The 20,248-nt window shown below is 42.7% G+C and overlaps 1 protein-coding gene across 1 annotated transcript in view; it reads right to left on the bottom strand.

Annotated features, from left to right (window-relative positions):
* arid1b (AT-rich interactive domain 1B) overlaps positions 1-20,248 on the bottom strand; it is a 61,953-nt gene that overhangs the window by 38,767 nt on the left and 2,938 nt on the right. The window contains exons 2-4 of the mRNA XM_008291317.1: positions 15,540-15,731; positions 3,564-3,713; positions 79-192 (exon numbers count right to left, since the gene is read on the bottom strand). Of these exons, the coding sequence (XP_008289539.1) occupies positions 79-192; positions 3,564-3,713; positions 15,540-15,731 (456 nt within the window). The remainder of the gene's footprint in view (positions 1-78; positions 193-3,563; positions 3,714-15,539; positions 15,732-20,248) is intronic.

The following is a 20,248-nucleotide window of genomic DNA, read 5'->3' as shown; positions in this document are numbered from 1 at the left end:
TGGTTTAAAAGCCTCAGCGGTTCTTGTGCCAGAACATTAGCCAGCAGCAGCAGCAGCGTGTGATGTCTGCAGACTCACCGGCAGGCTGGACGGTCTCTCTTGTTGGCTCAGACTCATCTCCTCGTGGTTTGGTTTCCCAGGAGTCATAGCAGCAGACTGGCCACGCCCCCCGTACGCCTCCTGCGGCACCTCCTGCATGGAGACAGACAGATCGCACAGTTTTAATCTCGCAGCAACAAACCACGACATGTTCTGGTGATAGCTAACAGCCCCTTATTTTCTCTACTTTCATTTTTTAAAAATTGATCAAGAAACACTAACGAGGTCATAGTCCACACGACAGTTTTAGGATTTCCTAAATGTGTGACAGCTGTCAGAAGATACCGAGATTCTTCACACGTCTCAGCTTACGAAAGGATTAGTCATCAGACGACGAGTGGATCCAATTTTTTAAATTTTTTTTTAAGTTATTTTTTTTGGCCTTTTTGCCTTTATTAGATAGGGCAGTTGAGAGAGACAGGAAAGTCGGGGAGGAGAGAATGGGGGAAGGACTTGAAGCAAAGGGCCATGAGCGGGATTTGAACCCATGGCCGCCGCATTGGGGACTACAGCCCCTGTACATGGGTCACCAGCTCAATCAGCTGAGCCAAACTGGCGGCTCAAGTGGATCCAAATCTACAGATAAAACTTCGTCTGAGTGGTCACTGCATGATTCATATTAAGACAGCAGAAAGCTGACTTTGCCAAAACTGGTCTCTAATACTGGAGACTGTCTATAAAATACTGCATGACACCCTGAATTTGATCATGCTAGGAAGCAATATGTGCCTGGTGGACTTGACTGATAATGAAACCAAAGAAAAGCACAGCACTGTTGCATTTTTTAATACAGAATCCAGCTGGTAAGTCAGCGGTCTGAATGATTCCCAACCCTGGTGGACTGCTTCCTCTGGGCAGGTGGATTTGTGCAGTGTCAGCTGTAATGTGGGTGGTTCTTCTTTCTTTTCTTTTTCTTTTTTTTCTTTACAGGAAACTGAGCCTGAAGGCAAAGCTTTCGATTGAGCTGTCAATCTGTCCCAGCCCTCAGCTGTGGTCATGAGCTCTGTGTAGTGACTGAAAGACTGAGATCATGAGTACGTTTTCTCCTTGGGGTGTCTGAGCTCAGCCTTAAGAGATGAGGAGCTCACAGTAAAGCTGCTTCCTGTAAAAAGAAGCTGGGTGATGTGTTTTGGGCCCTGATCTGGATCTTCTTGGGCGAGTTCCATTGGAGGTTTTCCGGGTGAGAAAGGAAATGAGAATTTGAGTGTGACGGCTCCACCTAGTACGTTGGTGGAGCACATTGGCTGTCTGCTCTGCTTCATCAGGTCCCTAAACTGCTGGAGGCTGAGTGGGCGGTCCTACCTGCTTGGGCCCAGCACTCCCAGGCTACAAAAGGCCCAACCCCTCAGCTCCTGCTCTCTCTCGTCATGCTTGTGATTTACGGCCACGCTGTCATTTTGGTTTGTGTCTCTACATCAGACAACACCTCACATCCAGGCATCTGCACCTACACTACTGATATCACTGACATACACACCTCATTTTGGTAATATTAATTTAGCAATTAATAAAAGATAACCATTTAAATAGGTGAGCTATCTAAAAATCCACCTCCATACAGTTGTGATGGATGGGGAAATTAGCTATAGAGATGAAAACCGTTTTTTACACCAGGCTGTAAATGTTTATTTGCAATGTAAGCTTGGACATCTCATTTGAGGATCTACAGTTTTTGGCACTTCCATGATGGCCTCTGGAATTTGCTGCTTAGACGTACCTCTGATTAGGATGTAGAACAAGGATGTATGGATGCCCAAATGGGAACACAGTTTCCCAAGCAGCCCAGTCATTTATGTCTGAGTCGTGTCCCACGGTGTGAAACTGTGACCGTCTGCTGTTCAGCAGGTGAACACTGTGTCTGCTCAAACACACTCGTCAGGGGTTTTCCTTTCTTTCCAGTCTCTTTCTCACCCTCTCCGAGTTAACTACGGCTGTTGAGTTGCAATGTCTCAGGGGAAATCCTGCTTTATGTCACTGTGATCGGGCTTTTTTTGTTTTTTTTTCTGAACCTCACGTAGCTGATCATTTCACCTGTATATTGATTAGACTAAGCCGAGCTGCTGTGTCAAATGTGGGCGTTTTCGGCAGCCGAAGTCGCCTTTTTCCGTCTGCAGAGAGTTATTACTATTTAAGGTTTAAAAAAACATCCACATCAACGGGCCTAAAAACTCTGAAATTGCGTGGATATCGTCATGTGTCACAAGCTGCCGCTTCAACTGTCACCGCAGATGGATAAATCTGATCCAACTCTTAATCTGTGACTGTTTTTTTTCCAGTTAAACTGAAAAACCTGTCGTCTGCTGTAGGTCCGACTCTCTGCTGAGCTGCTCGTGTCGCCTCGTGGCAGATGAAGGAGATAAAGCAGCAGCTGAAGGTCGGGGTTTCCCTTTCGCCTGCAGCTGTAACTCAAACTGACTCCATTAAAACACGCTGAGTCTCTGACATTGTTAAAGTGATCTGATAAAATACTCAGGAAGACGTTTCCTTTTCCACCGCTCTTTTAAAATTCCTATTTGATGTCCTCACTAAAAACCTGTGTAAACAGACTCCTCTGATGGTCTAGCTGCCAAAGTCCAGATGAGAGACGAGAGGAGCTGCTCAGCATCAGTCTCAGTAACTGTGACAAAAAGCATTTGTCTGCAACCCTTTCCTCAAAACTAAAAAGCTGCACGGAGCAATTTGCAGAAACGACAGACGTATTGTAGAATTTGAAGGATTCTTAAAAATATATATATTTATGGCATCAATTCCATTCTTGTGTCATTTATGAATTTGAGTTTACTTTTGTTCTTAAATGTAACATTACCCCAGTGTTTGTTCTCTCAGTGTAGCTTAAAAAACAAACAAAAAAAATGATTCTAACTTGTGCCTGAAGAAGGTGAAACAAGCTTAACTTTAGAAGACCAAACGGTTCGTAAAAGCATTTTTCAAAGGGACAGTCAGGGAGGTTTCGACCTTGTTGGAAGTCTCTGGGGCTTTGAGACGCTGCAGGAGAAGCCGATGGCCTCAGCAGCAGAAACTTTAAACTCTCTGGAGGCTTCGACTGAGCCATCTCCCCTCTGAAACGTCCGCTTTTATTTCAGTCTGGTCCAGGAAAACAAAGAAAGCTGGCGACAGAGGGTAAAGGACGAAGATGGCCAAAGATCAGAGCCGCGATCAGAGCGGCACCGTCGGTCTGACCTGCACAGGCTCACCGGCCCGCAACGTGAGCTGCAGTCTGATTCTACCATTATCACTCAGTCCGACCAAAGCTGTTCAGCTCCTCTTTCACATTGGACTGTAGTTTTGCAAGAAGCCCCTGTTTTCTCATCTTCTGGTTGTCCTGGTAATTTGTTGTTCCCCTCTGCCTCCGTGTCTTTCACAGTAAAAACCCGCAGGAAATCCGTTGAATTCGCAGCAGAGATGATCAGAACTAAAGAGTCAGTGAGTGAGGGCCGTGTTCAGTTTGCTGCTTTCAGTCTTACCTGCTGTGGCAGTGGGCGGGGCTGCATGTATGGCGGCTGGCTGGGGGCGGCGGGCTGCTGCTGGGGAGGGCTGAAGTACGGCGGCTGACCCGGCTGACAGTAACCGCCCATGTTCTGCTGCTGCTGCTGCTGCTGCTGCTGCTGCTGCTGCTGTTGTTGTTGTTGCTGTTGTTGTTGCTGCTGCTGTTGCTGCTGCTGCTGCTGTTGTTGCTGCTGCTGCTGCTGACCGTACTGAGAGCCCATCTGAGGAGACAGCAGAGACCAAATACATCAGTAAAACGAGTCTGATTAATAGAAAAAGAGTCATTACTCTGCTGCCTGCTGGTTTACTACGGCTCCACTGTGACCACACACAGCTGAGAAGATATTCTGGATGCCCTCAGTTCCAGAAATCCTATTAATTTCCCCCCACAGACACCAAGTGTGTCTCCGTGGTCTCTGCACTGTTCACATATTACATTTATCAAAGACAACACAACCACAGTGAGACACAGAGTGATCCAGACGAGTAGCAGATATATTGATGGATGTGTTAATCAAAACTTTTTTTTTTTTAAATCACACTTTCTATGCTACCTTTCTACATTAATTTGTCTTTTATTTTTTAAACTGCTTCCTCACAGCTGAAATTAATAAAACATTTTACTATCTACAGCAAGCAAGAGGAAATATTTAACACCATTGTGGATGAAATGTACCTCTTAGTATCTTTAAAGGCTTTTTTTGTCTCATCAAGACATTGAATGACAGTGAAGATATTAAAAAACAAACCCTACTGGAAGAAGCAAACCCTTGAAACACCAAATACAAATGTGGCCTCCTTGTTGAGTGAAGGTGTAAAAGTTGAGCAGATAAAAATCTCAGAAAAATGATGAATAAATGATGGCGTACATGAGTCATGTGATTTCACTGGAGCTTTGAGCGATGTGACAAACACCCCATATGTGTGTAAAGCGACAGGGAAACTGTGACCTTCCTCAAATCAACACATGAAACTCTGATTTCCATCATTTCTTCCATCTTTACGCTTCGATTGGAACATTTTTAATGATCTCATCTCATGGCCTCTTCTGTTCAGTGGTTTAAATGGCACTGACTGGAGAATCGGAGTCTCTTCTCATTTCTGATCTGAAGTTAGTGGCCTGGTCAGGTGTTCACTGCTCTCTTTCTATCTACTGTCCTGCTCTGTTAACCTGCCCTCCCTGAACCTGGTTGTGTCAAAGTTCCTTCTAGTGAACGGGGAGTGTTTTTCATCTCTCTCTATAACTTTGTAGGCCTTTTAGTGCCTTGAGATGACATGAATTGTGTAAATAAAACCAAACTGAACCTGCTGCTAACCCCACTAACCAATCAACTAATCTTTACATAAAACTAGTGGATTAAAATGGGAAGTAATTTGTTTTGTGTGTGTGTGTGTGCCACACTTAGATAGAAACTTGAAAAATGCTTTGTTGATGCTCAGTTGGAGCTCTTCTATGCCTCGAATCAAACTCTTGTGGTTGACGACATCCGGCTCCTTGATAACAAGCTTCAAGCCTGTGGGCATAACACCTGAAAGAGAAGAAATTAACTACGACTCCCTCTGTGCAGTTTAGTAACAAACACCCAATGACAGAGCTAAATGTTCCTCTTACTTTTACATTTTGGGCGTTGTTTTTTTAAACTTGCTCCTCCTCTGATTCACACCTTCGATTGGCTTTTTCTGTATCACAACGGCAGCTAAGGCTTATGGGTATTGTATTATTCTGAGCTGTCAAATCAATTGAAAAGGCCTGATTTTCCAGAAATGAAGAAGAACTAATAAATGCGGGTGGTCTTATCTATACAGTCCCATGTGCGTCTGTGTTAACACTGAATAATAAAACAGAGCTGTTCTGCACTCGGTGGTTTCTACTGTCTGCATATTTCTCAAAGTGTTAAAACTGTGAAACCAGTTAGGAAACACATTATGCTGTATTCCTTGAGAGTGACCTATATATCCAATTTCCTGAAAATCTCTAACTTCCCCTGAGGATTAAATATGCTGGATGGAACAAACCTCCCACAACACCACTCTGTGATATCACACTCCACCTTATTATTTGGTCCATCTATTGTCCAAGTGTAGAGACACTTGACCTCTGAGCTTTTTTTTTCTTTTTTCGTCTTGCTGGCACCACAGGACGACCGCATGATGATGATCGTCACTGTGAACCACGTTAAGATTATGAACGCATTCCTTCTGCGGTCTGATGGAGAGTTAAGAAGAGGAGACAAAGATGCAGCTCAGTTTACACAAGCAGAGTGTTTCAACGGAGCATCCTGGTTTTCATCATATGATGAATACTTGATAAACACTCGTATCTGATTTCTGCAAAAAAAAAAATTGCAGGCGCCTGTGACATTTTGAGATGGTGAATGTGACGTTTCTGTAATGTTAACCTTGACTGATTCTGACTTAATCGCTCCAATAACCCGTCAAATAGACACTGGAACGGCTCAGTATTTCCAAGCAAACCGTTCCAGTCAGAAGTTTTCTTTTTGTTGACACCTCCTGGAACAGAAACTCTCCAACTTCGAGTTACGCTCAGACAATTTTGTCAAGGCACCAATTGACGTCTATCAGCTACCGCATGCTAGCAGGTTAGCCTGACAAACTGATTGTTGTGAATCTTACACTATGTGGTAAGCGACGCTCTGTCCACTGACAGTTCAATAAAGGTTATTTGAAGAAGATTGTCGTGTCATCGGTGTCACTTTGTGCATTTGTAAAACTGAAAATGCACTTCTGCCTTCACTTCAGCTCATTATGAACCCTGACTGGACATCCATCCATCTATTATCTATACACCGCTTAATCCTCACTAGGGTCATGGGGGCTGGAGTCTATCCCAGCTGACTCAGGGTGAAGGCAGGGGACACCAGTCTATCACAGGGCTACACTTAGAGACAGACAACCAAGCACACTCACATTCACACCTACGGACAATTTAGAATCACCAATTAACCTCAACATGTTTTTGAACCTTGGGGGAGGAAGCTGGAGAACCTGGAGAGAACCCACGCTGCACGGGGAGAACATGCAAACTCCACGCAGAAAGACTCCTGGGTGTCCTCACTGGGACGCGAACTGGCGTCCTTCTTGCAGTGAGGCAACGATGCTAACCACCGAGCCACCGTGCAGCCCCTGAGTGGACATTTCTTTTATTATCTGTGCTCTGCTGAACCCCAAACCTGAGCTACAAACCAACTTGTGAATTTTGTCAACTGCCCCTCAAAGGCTCATCCTGAAATCAGGACATTAAGTTTGCGCCTGAGACGCTTCAACAACCAGGATGCTCCGCTCCAATGTTGTACTTACATTTTAACTTTTAAAGCAATGAAAACCAACCAGTAAAGAAACTCAGTGTGCTTCAAAGAGAAGAAAGAAGAAGAAATGTAACACAGATGCAACTTTAGAGGCACATCTGACACAGAAATACAAAATGCAACAACTTCAGACTAAACTGGAGAGCAGCAGGGTTTTAGGGTTGATTTTAGAGTTGTTCAGAGCACCAGTTATGTTGGCTCAGTCTTTGTTCAGACATGACAACACCTTTACAGAAAGAGACGAGTCACAAAGCTCATATGATATTTGCCAGCTGGTCCATAGAGGGAGTAAAAAGAAAAAAAGTCAAAGAAGAGCATCACTTAGGAACAGTTATTTTCCAGCTAAAGACTTAGAAACCATCACAAGAGCTCTTTGCTTTACTGAATCAAATGAGTCACATTACTGCTCTTTATTAATTTTTCTACCACCTTAAAAAAGGCGCGCACACAGACTGAAATCCCGTATTTTTAACTCCGAGCTGAAATGCGCTCCAACGCTTCCACAGACCTTCTCTCTCAGATCGTTATCCCATTAAGTGCAAACGCTCTCCGCGGGAATAAAACGACACAGAACGCAATAAGATGCAACCGCGGTGCAATCTGTGAGAGCTGCAGCCGCTCTGGAAGAACTGGGGGATGAACTGCCTTGCTCAAGAGTGTCTCACACGCCTGCGTTTAAAAGGTGAAGCATGATGTAGAGCAGGTGACGTCTGCGGCGGGAAGCAGACTGGAAGACTGAAAGTGAAACAAAGACGGTCATGTTCCTCACACTAGGAAACATGAAAAAGTCAGAGAGAGATAGCACCATGAGAAGCTACTTTATAGGAACAGGACTGACGGTGTGGAACAGACAGGACGAGATTTATGTCACATAAATTTGGAAATCATGACTTGGTCTTCTGATTCTGTATTTTTTTTAATTTATGTTTTGAAATTTCTGACATTTTAAAAATGAATTTATTTGATACATTTTTTCACATTAGTACCTCGAGAATTTCAAAAATCCAACTTCTGTATTGCTTCAATATTTTTTTTACAGCCATTAAAGCTGTTTTTCCCATTTTGCTGTATTTTATTATACAGTCGTGACACGATAATCCGACACTAAATGTAAAACCTTCCTTTATGTCGGATAGCAAGGCTGTTGGATTGTCAAGACGGAGGTCGAGATACAAGGAGGGCTTGATGCTTGAAGGGTGATTTGTTGTTACTATTTATTGTTCATAGTTGTTATAATAACTAATGTATTGTTAGAACACTATGCATCGCTGGATTTCACACCTAACTGACCGGTGCGCTTGTGCACAGGCCTGTTGGTTGACATCAAAGGTAAATACGTTCAGACAGCAGACTGAGGTGACACAAATCAGATTTTTTTTTTTCTCCTATGCGACCTGTATCTGGTCTTTTCATGACAGTCTGAACAACACAGATCCAATTAATGATGAATATCCAAATATTTGGCGCCGTCGGGGTGGACGTGGCTGGAACGCACAGGCAGTACGTGGCTGCTGATGCTAGTTTAGTTAACGGTCACACATCTGTTTCCACCATCGGTGGCGGCAGCACCACTCCTCCGCCACCACCATCCGTGTTCACTTCCGCAAACACTGAGCGTGACGTCGTCGTGTCCTCTTCCGATGAGCTAGAATAAACTGTGTTTGCAGAGCAGATAAAGAACAAACATGGAACTTAATTCCAAAAAGTAGTAAAATATCTGTAATATCACTATTTTTCCAAGTGTTGGTAACAGCTGTGGGTGCTTGGAAAGATGTTGTAGATGCTGATTCCAGGTGTTTTCAACTTATGTGAAACAAATAACTGCTAATTGTTACAGCACACTACAGGACTTTTGGGTTCTCTCTACTTCTAGCCAGGGTTGTGCTGTTTCCATAGAGGTGCAAGACTTGAAAAATGAGCCCACAGTGAGTAAACATGTGCCAGAAAATGCCCAGAAACTGCTTGGGGTTCAGAGTGTTGAAGACCTTTTACAAAATGAAATCTCCAACCGAAGAGTGATGGAAAACCGAGTGGGACAATACAAGCTAGAATTACTCGTTATCACATCACACTATTTCCCTGCAATCTGTCATAATAATTCCTCATAATATAAATCAATAAATTCATGTCACACGGAGAGAGATAAGCAGCAGAAAACGGATGGATGCTTTCAAATCTTTACCTGTCCGTCATGAGTTGATGAGCTTCCAGCTACAGTGACAGTGTCTGACTGAGAATTCACAACAAAAGGAGCGAACAGCCTCCTGCGTCTCAGTCTACTGTCACAACACTGACAGCAGCAGACACGTTTAATAAGCAACATTACTGTCAAATTCAATGCTTTAACACTTTTCAAGACCTGCTGATACGTTGCAAGAGTCCCAAAATGTCACACTGCTCCTTTAAAGTAAAGAAATATTGCAGTCTGTGGTTTGGTTTAAGATGCTCGAAATGTTCTCCGGCAGTTAGAAACTGAGGAAAAGGAAACCTCCTGAAACCAGAGTCAATCTGAGGCAGCTCAGAGGAGAAGCCGACTGGTCGACATCCAATTTCGTCTGGAATCGGAGAGTTAATAAAGGGAGAGTCCCCGGGCCATCTGGGGCCTCGGCGCTCAGATAAAAGTCATTACTTTCCCCTCTCTCTGCCTCCGTCGCTGTCTTCATGTGAGCCTCGGTGTGATGGGAGAGCGAGCAGAGATGACAGCGCTGACACAGGTTCCCTCAGGCTGAACAGAAAACAGCCTGTCAACCTGTAATGATGTAATAACGTCGCTGTTACTCCGTGATGACAATCTCTCTTTGGAGGAATGTGTGAAAAAGCTCCGGGGGAGAGAGAAAAAAAAACAGACAAAAAAAACAGCGATGTGTGTAATGTACGAACAGAGACGAGAGCAGAGCCCCGAGAAACCCACCTGCAGAGGGTTCACCTGAAATCTGAAGAAACCGGGGCGCAACAGTCATGTTTCCTCGCGGCTTTAACGTGATGCTTTCGGATTTTTAATTTTTCTAGGAAGTTGAAAGAAAGAGAAAAGAAAGAAAGCCGAGCCTGTGATTACGTGATGCACATCTGAGACTGTGCAGCCCCGCGTTGGACTGATTTTAACTGCGTGAACGACCAATCATCAAACACTTCACCGACTAAAAAATATGCATTTCACCCCAACATCCAACTGCAGCCTAGAGACAAAACTTTCTAAAAGTAGCAACAGCAGAGAGGTTCGATTTGCATCAGAAAACAGGAAAATAAGGCTGAGATCTGGAACAGGAACACAGGAGTGAAACTGAACTCCAAAGCTCACAGATTCAGGCAGAAGCTACTAAAGCACCAGGAGAGACCTTTCCTCTCTGGTCTCCTGACATTTATCAGTTCAGATGCTCGTATCGCCGCTAACGTTCGACTCAAACTACTTCATATCAGCCTGACAACAGCCGACCAGAAAGACGCAGGACTGAGAATAAATATCAACAACTAATCTCAGTGGACAACAATGGCAGCTGCATCTTGGACGCTTTACGACTATATGACAGCTTTCACAGCACACCCGTGATGCTGACCAACGGGAACACAGAACGTAACCATCGCAACCATAAAAAGATGAAGACAACCCACAGTGTCCTCTTGGTGCGACCCACAGGTGCCGTTTCTTTCCGTTTTACCAGACAGTATCCATAAAACAGCACCATTTTCAGAGCAGATAATGCTTCTGTGAAACAAACTGTAGTTTTGTTTAGATAGTATTCTGTGCTACGTCTCAGCACATTGGTGTCAGAAGCCATGGCTAGCTAGTGTTTTGCTGGTGTAGCCAGCAAGAACAAATGCTCATGGTCCACTTGCGTAGTTTGTGCCGTAACTCAAGAAGTATTAATTTAGCCAAAGTGCAGCACTGTTTCAGAGATGCTGTGTGACGAAAGATGTCTGGAAACTGTTGCAACATACAGCTATCAAGCTGGAAATCTGTTTATACAGTCGTGACTCGATAATTTGACCCTTAACAATCTGACAACCTTTCTATTTTATGTCACCAATAAGGATAACGGCGGATTATCTGACTTAATGCGACAGATTGGCTACGTTCAGACTGCAGGACTTAATGCTCCATTCAGATTTTTTTGTGAAATCCGATTTTTTTTGCGAGTTCATTCACATTTCCACTTAAAATCAACTTGTATGTGATCTGCTGTGTGAACTACTTATGACCCAAAAGTGTGCGCAAAAGAGGACACAACGACGTCACACGTAGCGAGCGTGCTCAGTGTTTACGGAAGTAAACACGGATTGTAACGGTGGAGTTAGCCGCCACTGATGGAAACAGAAGTGTGACTGCTAACTAGACTGGCATCAACAACCAAGTACTGCCTGTGCATTCCTGACACTTCCAACCCGGGGGTGCGCGCCAACCGGATGGAAGTGGCCGGAACGTGCACGATCGCACCGGTCAACTAGGCATGAAATCCAGCGATGTGTAGTGTTCTAACAATACACTAGTTACTATAACAACCATAAACAATAAATATTAACAAATGACCCTTCCAGCATCACGCCCTCCTTGTACCTCGACCTCCGTCTTGACAATCCCACAGCCTTGCTATCCGACATAATAGAAGGTTTTACATTTAGTGTCGGATTATCGAGTCACAGCTATGTGTAATTAATGCTTGACTTACTGATGAAAGGAAAGAGATCAAAGATCAGCTACAGAACAGTTATCGTAATCATGAAGAACATACCAGGGTTTTTCACAATATTTTATATGGTTGTAAGGAGGCACCAGAAATAAAGGACATCCGTGCTAACAATTAATAACATTGAATATAAGGATCATTGAAGAGCAGCTGAAAGTCTTGTTGTAGTTTGCTGCTTCACAAACTCAAAACATTACCTCAAACTCTCAACAAGGCTCCTTCTCACAGCTCTCACATCAGCAAACCTGTTGTGTCACCCCCCTGACCATTTTTAGTTCATTTAGTGCCTCGATCTTACAACTAGCAGTCACCCGGACTCCGTACACGTCAGACATTTGGCTCCTTATCAGTCATGCAACGCCATCATGGAGGCGCCATGCAGTTCCAATGCAAAACCATCCAGAGCTTTAATCAAACCCAGATCGCTGGAGCTTACAGCTAAACTCTGCGCTCGCACATCCACATTCATCCTGCAGCAGGTCAAAGCCCAAATAATGTCCAGCCAGCGTCACGAAGGAATGTCTTCAACAAGTCCTACTGCACAAGTTGTGTTTCACTCACATGACCCCAAATGCGTTTCTACCAGGCAACAGCGACTCCCTTTCACACTCATCCGTCATACAACCCTTTTTGCTAAATATAAAGAAGCACCTGCATGAAAAAGAAACTGTGCATTTAGAAATATCCAGACGAGTTTATCAAAGATAAGAGTACAGGGATGAACAGAGGAGAGGAGTGCAGTATGCTGCAGGAGTGTTTGACCAGGAGGCGTTTAAGTAATGACGATTGTCTGTCAATTATTTCTTGATGAACCAAGTCATTTTATAGTCTATGTTAGGACATGGTGAAAAAAATATCAGTCAGTTGTTCCCAAAGCCCAAGATAATGTGCTCAAATGTCTTGTTTTGTCCACAACCAAAAGATATTTTGTGTACTCATAGGTGAAAAAACAAAACTATAAAGCTAGAATTAAAGAATTGACTTTTTCCTTTTAGACAATTATTCAACGCTAACAAGAAGTTGACTATTTTTACCTTCTGAACCTTAAAAATCACCAGTGAGTTTGACAGACATGTTTTTTTGACAAAAAAGAAAAAAAAAAAGATTACACCATATATCAGTGCCAGAAACTGTGAAAGACCTTTGATTTGCTATTTTCTGATGGTCCTTAAACGTGTCACGTGTGGGAAAATCAACCAAATTTAAGCTTAAAATCATGGCATTTCATCAAAATCACTACATTATAAATGTCTCGTTAAAAAAACAAACCCTCTAACTAAAAAAAAAAAATCTGCTCCTCAACCCAAACGAGCGATGCAATGAATTACTGACGCAACACAACACAGTCCTGACTCTGCTGCAACCAACGCTGAAAGAACTCCGACATTTTGGGGTGAACTGCAGGCTGTGTTTAAACAGGAGACAACAAGAGAGATTGAGGGGAACGTTAAACACACTTAATCAATAAAATAAATGCAGCACTGCTTAGAAACGGTACACAAAAGAGCAAGTGTCAGATACATTCAGCATTCAGGAGAAACGTCTTTCTTGAGTTGATGTGCAGAGCAGTGTGAAAATGCCAAGTTTGTAAATGTTAAAAATATCTATTATATGTGGAGCCATCATGTTTAGGAGATATTATTTGGATATTGCACCAGTTGTTTTTTTTATGAGTGTGCGTCATGGTTGTGCTGTCTCCACAGAGGTGCAGTAAAAAAAGATACGACACTGAGTAAGAACGTGAAAGGAGCCAAACACTCCCAGAAACTGCTCCGAGTTCACAGGATTAATAGTTGAAAACTGATCAATCAATTGTTGTATTGACAAATGTCTGTTCTTTGTTTCCTCACCTTGAAAGCTTTCAAATTAAGAGTAAGTGGTGGTTAACACGGCTGCCTTTCCTTCTAAGGATTTCATACTAAAAGACTGAGGCGGCTGGGAGGGTGGATTTTTGGACTCATTACTTTTATTAAACTCCAACAATTTCATTAGGATTTTCAGAGACTAAAAGTCATTTCTATGCAGATCCTTCCAGCAAAACGAAGCTGCTTTCTAACTGCATATGACGTATCGGTTGTCAGTAACCACTGATAAAGCGGGAGAAGCCAGTCTGCCCAGAGCAGCAGCATCAGACCCAAACCAGCAGTCTGGAGTCTAAAAATAGCCTGAGCCCAGGGTGCACCAGGAATAGCCTGACCCACACCGGCCCGGCCCGACCGGCTCTGCAGCAGCCGTGTGGTCTGACAGCATCGACAGCTCCGTTGTCCTCGGAGCGGCTCGTCCATGGTGACGAGGCAGTGATGCTGCAGATGAATCAGCAGAATGAGTCTGAAGACACAAGTCCCTTAAAACGAGCAAATCCGCAGCAGCTTCAGCGCTGATGGAAAAACTGAGACGCTCCAGATACACAAAGTCACAACAGTTCACCAACAAGTTTTTCAACATTTGTGCACCGACTTACTATTTCCTGACACATAATCAATGCTTTTCAGAGTTATTATCAGCACAGATGTACACCTGAGGTCTGAAACCGGCCTGTACAAATATCTGAAGAAAGCTAACCCACAAATCTGAAGATATGAACACTACTGCGGCAATCACCACAAAATCTGAACAAGATGGACCCCCTTCAGACTGGCTTTCCGTTTGTACGGGAGGCGTCTGATTTTAATGTTACCTGTCCTACTTGGTGATTTTACTGTAGTGCTCTCCTACCCAGAAAAAATTACAACTCAAAAAAAGCTCCTGTTTTTCTTCCATCAAGTTGCTCCTCCTATAATTTAAACCTCTAACACAACTTGTATTTTTATCAGCTCAGTGTGAAATTCAGCTTTTGTGTGAAAATGGAAAAAGCGGAAAATGTTGGAAGCAGGTTCTATGTTATATCTGAAGCAGCATTACAGCGGTCTGCAGCACATTTGTCAGATTGTAGGTTGTTTTTGTGGTTTATTGGGAGACAACATGTTCAGCCTCAATAACATGTGGAGTGCCCCAAGGTTCAATTTCAGGCCCAGGCTTATTTTTATGCTCACATGTCACATATCACATGTATCTCCCTCTGAAGTCCAATGGCACCGCTGATCTCACTTGTTTGGTGAAACACTGCATGTCGAGATTTCTTCTGACCAAACTCAGATTCTTCTTATTGAGCCAAATAGCAAATAGTGGTTTAAAAAAATGGATTTCAACCTCAACTGTGCATCTCACATCAGCAGCATCACTGCTTTAAAGAAGTTTGTGTCATCCTGACGAGATGAAAGTGGAGATTTCTACACCAGAGTAAACCAGAAATCCGACACCTAATCAAACTGAACACAGCATGAGGTCCTTGGACAGGAACATGCTGTCTGTTCCTGGGTCAGATTTAAGGGTTGAGGTTCAAGATTTGCCATCATGGCCCCTAAATTCTTGAATGTTCTGCCTCAGAAGCTCTGACTTAGCAAATCCCACTTTTAAATCACGTCTAAATGCTAACTGTTAGATCAGAACCTAAGTACTAACAAAGGCGTATGGTGAGCGTCACCGTGTAAGTACGATGGTTCTCGCTGAGCCCAGTTTTTAGCCTAGATTTTGTTTTCATTTTGTCAAATTAGCATCTTTAAAAGTATCTGAATTCTCTGTCAGCAGTGTATCACTGATGTACAGACCGGATTACTGTGATACTGAAGAAAACTTAAAAATGTGATCACTCCCAGGCAGGTTGTGAACTGTCTTTTTGTCTGTGATTTCTAAGCAGATTTATTGAAGGTTGTTTGTGTTTATTTTCTGTTCTGGTTTGTGATTGTGGATACAGACCAGAACCTGCATTGTTAAAGTTTAAAATCCCATTCAGAACGATCAATAACAGGAACCATGGGGAACCACATCTTCATGGGGTTAACAACAGCAATTTATAACGTTTTAAAAATTATTACTTTCAACATCTAAAAGCCAGAGTGTGTCTTACTTGCTGCTGAGGGTACTGCATCCCTCCCATCCCCAGCTGTCCTCTGCCGGGCATCCCCATCGGGTATCTGTGTGGCGAGGGGGAGCCGTAGGCCTGTCCGGGGTATGGCGCCCCCTGCTGCTGGGAGTATGGGTTGTTGCTCATTCCGTAGAGCTGAGAGCGTTTCATCGCCATCGGGTCCATGGACGGCACCTGAGGAAGACAAATGATTGGATGATTAGTGATTCTGAGGAGGCACCATTTAACTTTAGCTTTGTGTCACTGGAGGTTTAATGGCATCTTAAAGCTCCCAAAGTTTCAAACTCAAGCTAACGCCAACATGGATAACAATTCCTTTAAGTGCTCAGAAAAATGTGTGTTTAATAAGGATGTATAGGTGAAAGTGAGACCCCGCTCACATCTGGACCTGAGGGAACCAATCCTGAACCCGAAGCAGTCCATCAGTCTTCCACAATCTGTGCTCTGAAGGTTCTGAACTCGCTTCCAAATCTTAATTCTTCTGTTGTTGATGGAAGTCACGTTCCACTAATCAGAGGTTAACAAAGAGCGTCTGCATGTCGAGTCGGCTTTTTGACCGTTTAATTTCTGCTTAATCAATCCAGTGCCAAGTCAAAGATGAAATGATGTTTCACAGCCCGTTTGTGCAGCAGCAGCAGCAGACCTGATGCTGGTAGCTGTGAGTGTTCATATCATAGTTAGCAGGGATAAAAGAGCGCTGCTAAATTACATAAACCTGGGTTTCATTTATCTGTGTTTGTTTCATTTTCAGGCCAATTCATATTATAAAATCAGATACATGTTAGCTTCAAAGAAAATACGTGAGATTTACACCCGTAACTCTGACTTGAATTTTAATGTGAGCACTATCCAACAGCTGGAAACTGACAACTGCTAAGCACTGGCAGAAATTAGGATGACCAGTGGTACATTTCTATCCATTTGTACATAATCACCTTTCAGCGTGGCACCCGTGTTCGATTGGTGATTGATTGATCAAAAGCAATTTCTCGATATTTAACTGGAGGCGGTGCTGCACAAATAACTGAATATTAATCAATAATACAATTTTGGCCGCACTGTTGAAAATTTAAACAAATCTCACATCAGAACGCATCATTTCAGTCTTTTCAAAGTAATTTTCAGTCACACTATTAGTTTGAGTTGCTGTGCTGTAGTAACTGAGTGGAGACTAGAGGCTTCTCTGCACAGCGACCGAGCTAGCCTCCATCACAGTGTGCATTTGAGGCATTTAGGGAACACTGGTAAATTGTAGTTTCTATCAATGAGTCAGGGATATTGGTTTGATTTTGTTTTTATACTTTACCTCTAGGACGTGCACTGAATTGAGGTTAAGATCCATTTATTTAAAGGTGAATTTAAATATTTTGTCTCTCAAATCAATGAATTCTGATAATCGCGGTTATCTCTGTGGCTATAATCAAGCAGCCCTTGCTTCAAATCAGATATTCAGGGCTTCAAGTGACATCTTCTCATTAATTAGTAGCATGGCTTGAACCCTGACGTGAATGATTCTCCTAAATGAGTAACTGGTAATTACAGTTACTGTCCGCCCTTTTCAAAAATATAAACCTTTCTGTTAATGTGATGGCGATTGAGAGTAAACGCTGTGCCGACTTTTCTGTGCAAGTCATGACAACAATCTTACCGTGCTGAACCGAGGAACATTTCTACTTTCACTTTCGCTAAAGGAAACGGTCTGAATGAACTCAGTCACACTGATGGATAGGCAGCACAAGATTGCAACACTTTTACATGCAGCGTGCCTACAAATCACGACAGCTGAGGAAAAATAGCTGCAAAGTGGTTCGACGCCCGCCTCAAAGCTGGTCTTTCATCACGGCTGGGACAAGATAATCAGGTACCTTAACAGGACCGCGAGGGTCTCATACATTATACCTAACTTCCAGTGCTGTCTAGGCACCCCTGTAAGAAACTGTATCTACACGGCTGGAGTTTGGTTGTGGCAAGTCTGAATAAAGTTGTAATGAACATTAATAGAAAAGGCACTGATGTCCAAGGCTCCTGAATCCCAAGAGTCCCAAAAGACCTACCGTAATTTCTGGACTATAAGCCGCTAGTTTTTTCACATCCTTTGAACACTGCAGCTTAACGAAAGAGAGACTGAGGAAGTGACGAAGTAAGTCTGAGGCTGTTCAATTCTGACACTGAAGAAGACGACTTTAGTGGTTTTAGTGCGCAGGAGGAAGATGAAGATAGCGATCAATGATGTTTCCTGGTAGGCTGCTGTAGTTTTTATTTTGTTTTTAACCAGCCTTGTTTAGGTACTGTTTGGAAAAAAGCATTTAGGGTACGTATTTGTGCATGTTACCAGTACGTATTTAATTAAAAGTTTAAAAAATATCTCATGTTACAACGTGGACACCTGCGACTTATAGACAAGTGCGGCCTATATATGCACAATTTTTTTTTTTCTTTTTAAATTTGTGGGTGCGGCTTATATTCAGGTGCGCTCAATAATCTGAAAATTACAGTATGTTTAATGGTTTTTGGTCATTTATTGTCTCGCACAAAGACTAGAAACAGCTATTTACGATATCAGTGTTACAATATTAGCCAATTCTGTGGCTCTGTCTTTATATTCATAACTAAAGGGGTGTTTAATCAAATATTAAGACCTAAACATCAAATTTTTGTCCACGTGGGTCCCAACCGAGCTGTGTCCATGTCTGAATGCCACATATTCCACATCTGAAAACGGCCTATATGGCACAAACATTACATGAAACACAAGTTTTATATACCAGCTTTAAATTTAGCCAAGAAACATTTTGTCGCTGAGTGCACTGCGCTGCTAAATGAATCCAGAACAAACCCTGATGTATTTTTACCATCCACAGCGGGGCGAATACGGTTTCTCCCAGCAGACAGGCAGTTTACCCGCTGAGCTGCAGGTGGCGTCCCGCTCAGGTGTAACCATTGGTGTTCTTTGATGAGAGCCAGGTGGGTTTCTGAGATCGTCACCGAGCCAAAAAAAGGGGGGGAGAAAAAAGAGAAAAGAAAACCCGACAGCTGAGACTAAACTCTCATCTGCAGCAGCACTCAGACTAAATGTGAGCAATCCAAAAGCCTGGGAGGCCACTTTAAGCTGGAGTCAACAGTCACGCTTGGATACACTTTAATATTCACACTCACACTGTATTTGACACACTGACATAATAGTAGGTGAGAGAAGTGACTCAGTGAGAACAGATGTTTCGCTGCTGCTCAGACGGCTGCGGCTAAAAATAGAAAGCCGTTGATGGATTTTACGCAAAAAAAATAAATAAAAATTTTTTTAAAAGATGCAGACTTTTAATCCTGTTCTTTAATCTCTTCTCTGGACGCCACGTTTTCCATCAGTCAGCTGAGGAGAGTAAACATACAGAAAAATAAGTCGAGCAGTCCTGGAGCGCTGCCAGGTCGACGCACCTGCTTATAGGCAGACGGGATGATCAAGGTGGGAAAAAAGCCTGATCAATAATCCCAATGTAAACAGAGGGAAGGCGAGCTCGGCCGTCAAAGGCCTGACAGTCTAAATCTCAGATCAGCAGTGAGGCTCGGCGATGGGTTTCGATGGCGCGAAGCAGCCGATTGAAACTTGATTTTCTTCAGTAGATCAAACTGCACAGGAGAATTTTCCAGACTCAGAGTAAAGCTGACACTCTTTAGCAGTGTCTGATTTGATGGAAGAAAATATGTTTTATTCAGAAACAGGATGGGCTAATATAATAACATAGATGATGACATAATGGAAATGTGCAATTCATCAGAAGAACCATTAAGATAAGTTAACTATCAATATGTTGCACTTGTCATAATGAAAATGTTTGAATGTATTTTATACTTGAGGGAAAAAGATTTATTTATTTTTTTTAAAGGCAAAAATGTAAATTTATGCAGTTATTTATTTCCTCTGTTGTACTGAAAACGTACCAAACTATGATGAATGAGTATTGCGACATTCAAATTGTCTATCCAGTCCAACAACCTCAACAGAATATAAGCCGAGAGAAAAGGAAGACATAAAACCTGACGGCTGTTAATACTCTGGATGTGTCGGGTTGGATGCTGGCAATCGTGTAACTCAATCAGCTGCACTGCTTTTTGGCAGTAGTGGGGTTTTAGGTCTTTTTTTTTTTTTTTTTTGCACCAGCATTTAAAATTATCAAGTATTTGATTCCCTGGTAAGTCAAAGTCTGTTCCAAAACTCTGAAGATATTCTGTCTGCAATGATGTAAAAGAGAGAAAAGCAGCAAATCTCCACATTTGAGAGACATAAAACATGCTTGATAACTGACTAAAAAGAAGGAACAAGTGATACATAATACACAAAGCCATTAAATATTCTTAACACACACACACAACTATCATTGCTTCCCCACAACTCCATGGAGATAATTTGGAATTTTACGTACAATGACAACTGCAATGAAATTGAACGGAGAATCACGAGTGTTATCAACTTGCAAATGTTCCTGTCATTCCTAAGAAGTCACATTTTTCTGTCTATCCGGTATCGTTGGAGACGTTTGCCTTCAGGGTTTTCTGCCAGAAGGACTTTAGGAAGTCAGATGACATAGTGACTATAAAGAGCGACAAAGACTACATAAGAAGGCGGCTGTTTTGGATGAACGGGGCATAGCCAGCCCAGGACCTTCACCCAGGAAGTTGGGGTTTGACATTATAGT

This window comes from Stegastes partitus, unplaced genomic scaffold (genome assembly GCF_000690725.1).
Source record: "Stegastes partitus isolate 25-593 unplaced genomic scaffold, Stegastes_partitus-1.0.2 Scaffold734, whole genome shotgun sequence".
NCBI classification, from domain to species: Eukaryota; Metazoa; Chordata; class Actinopteri; family Pomacentridae; genus Stegastes; species Stegastes partitus.
This window is presented reverse-complemented; position numbering and strand designations above follow the sequence as displayed.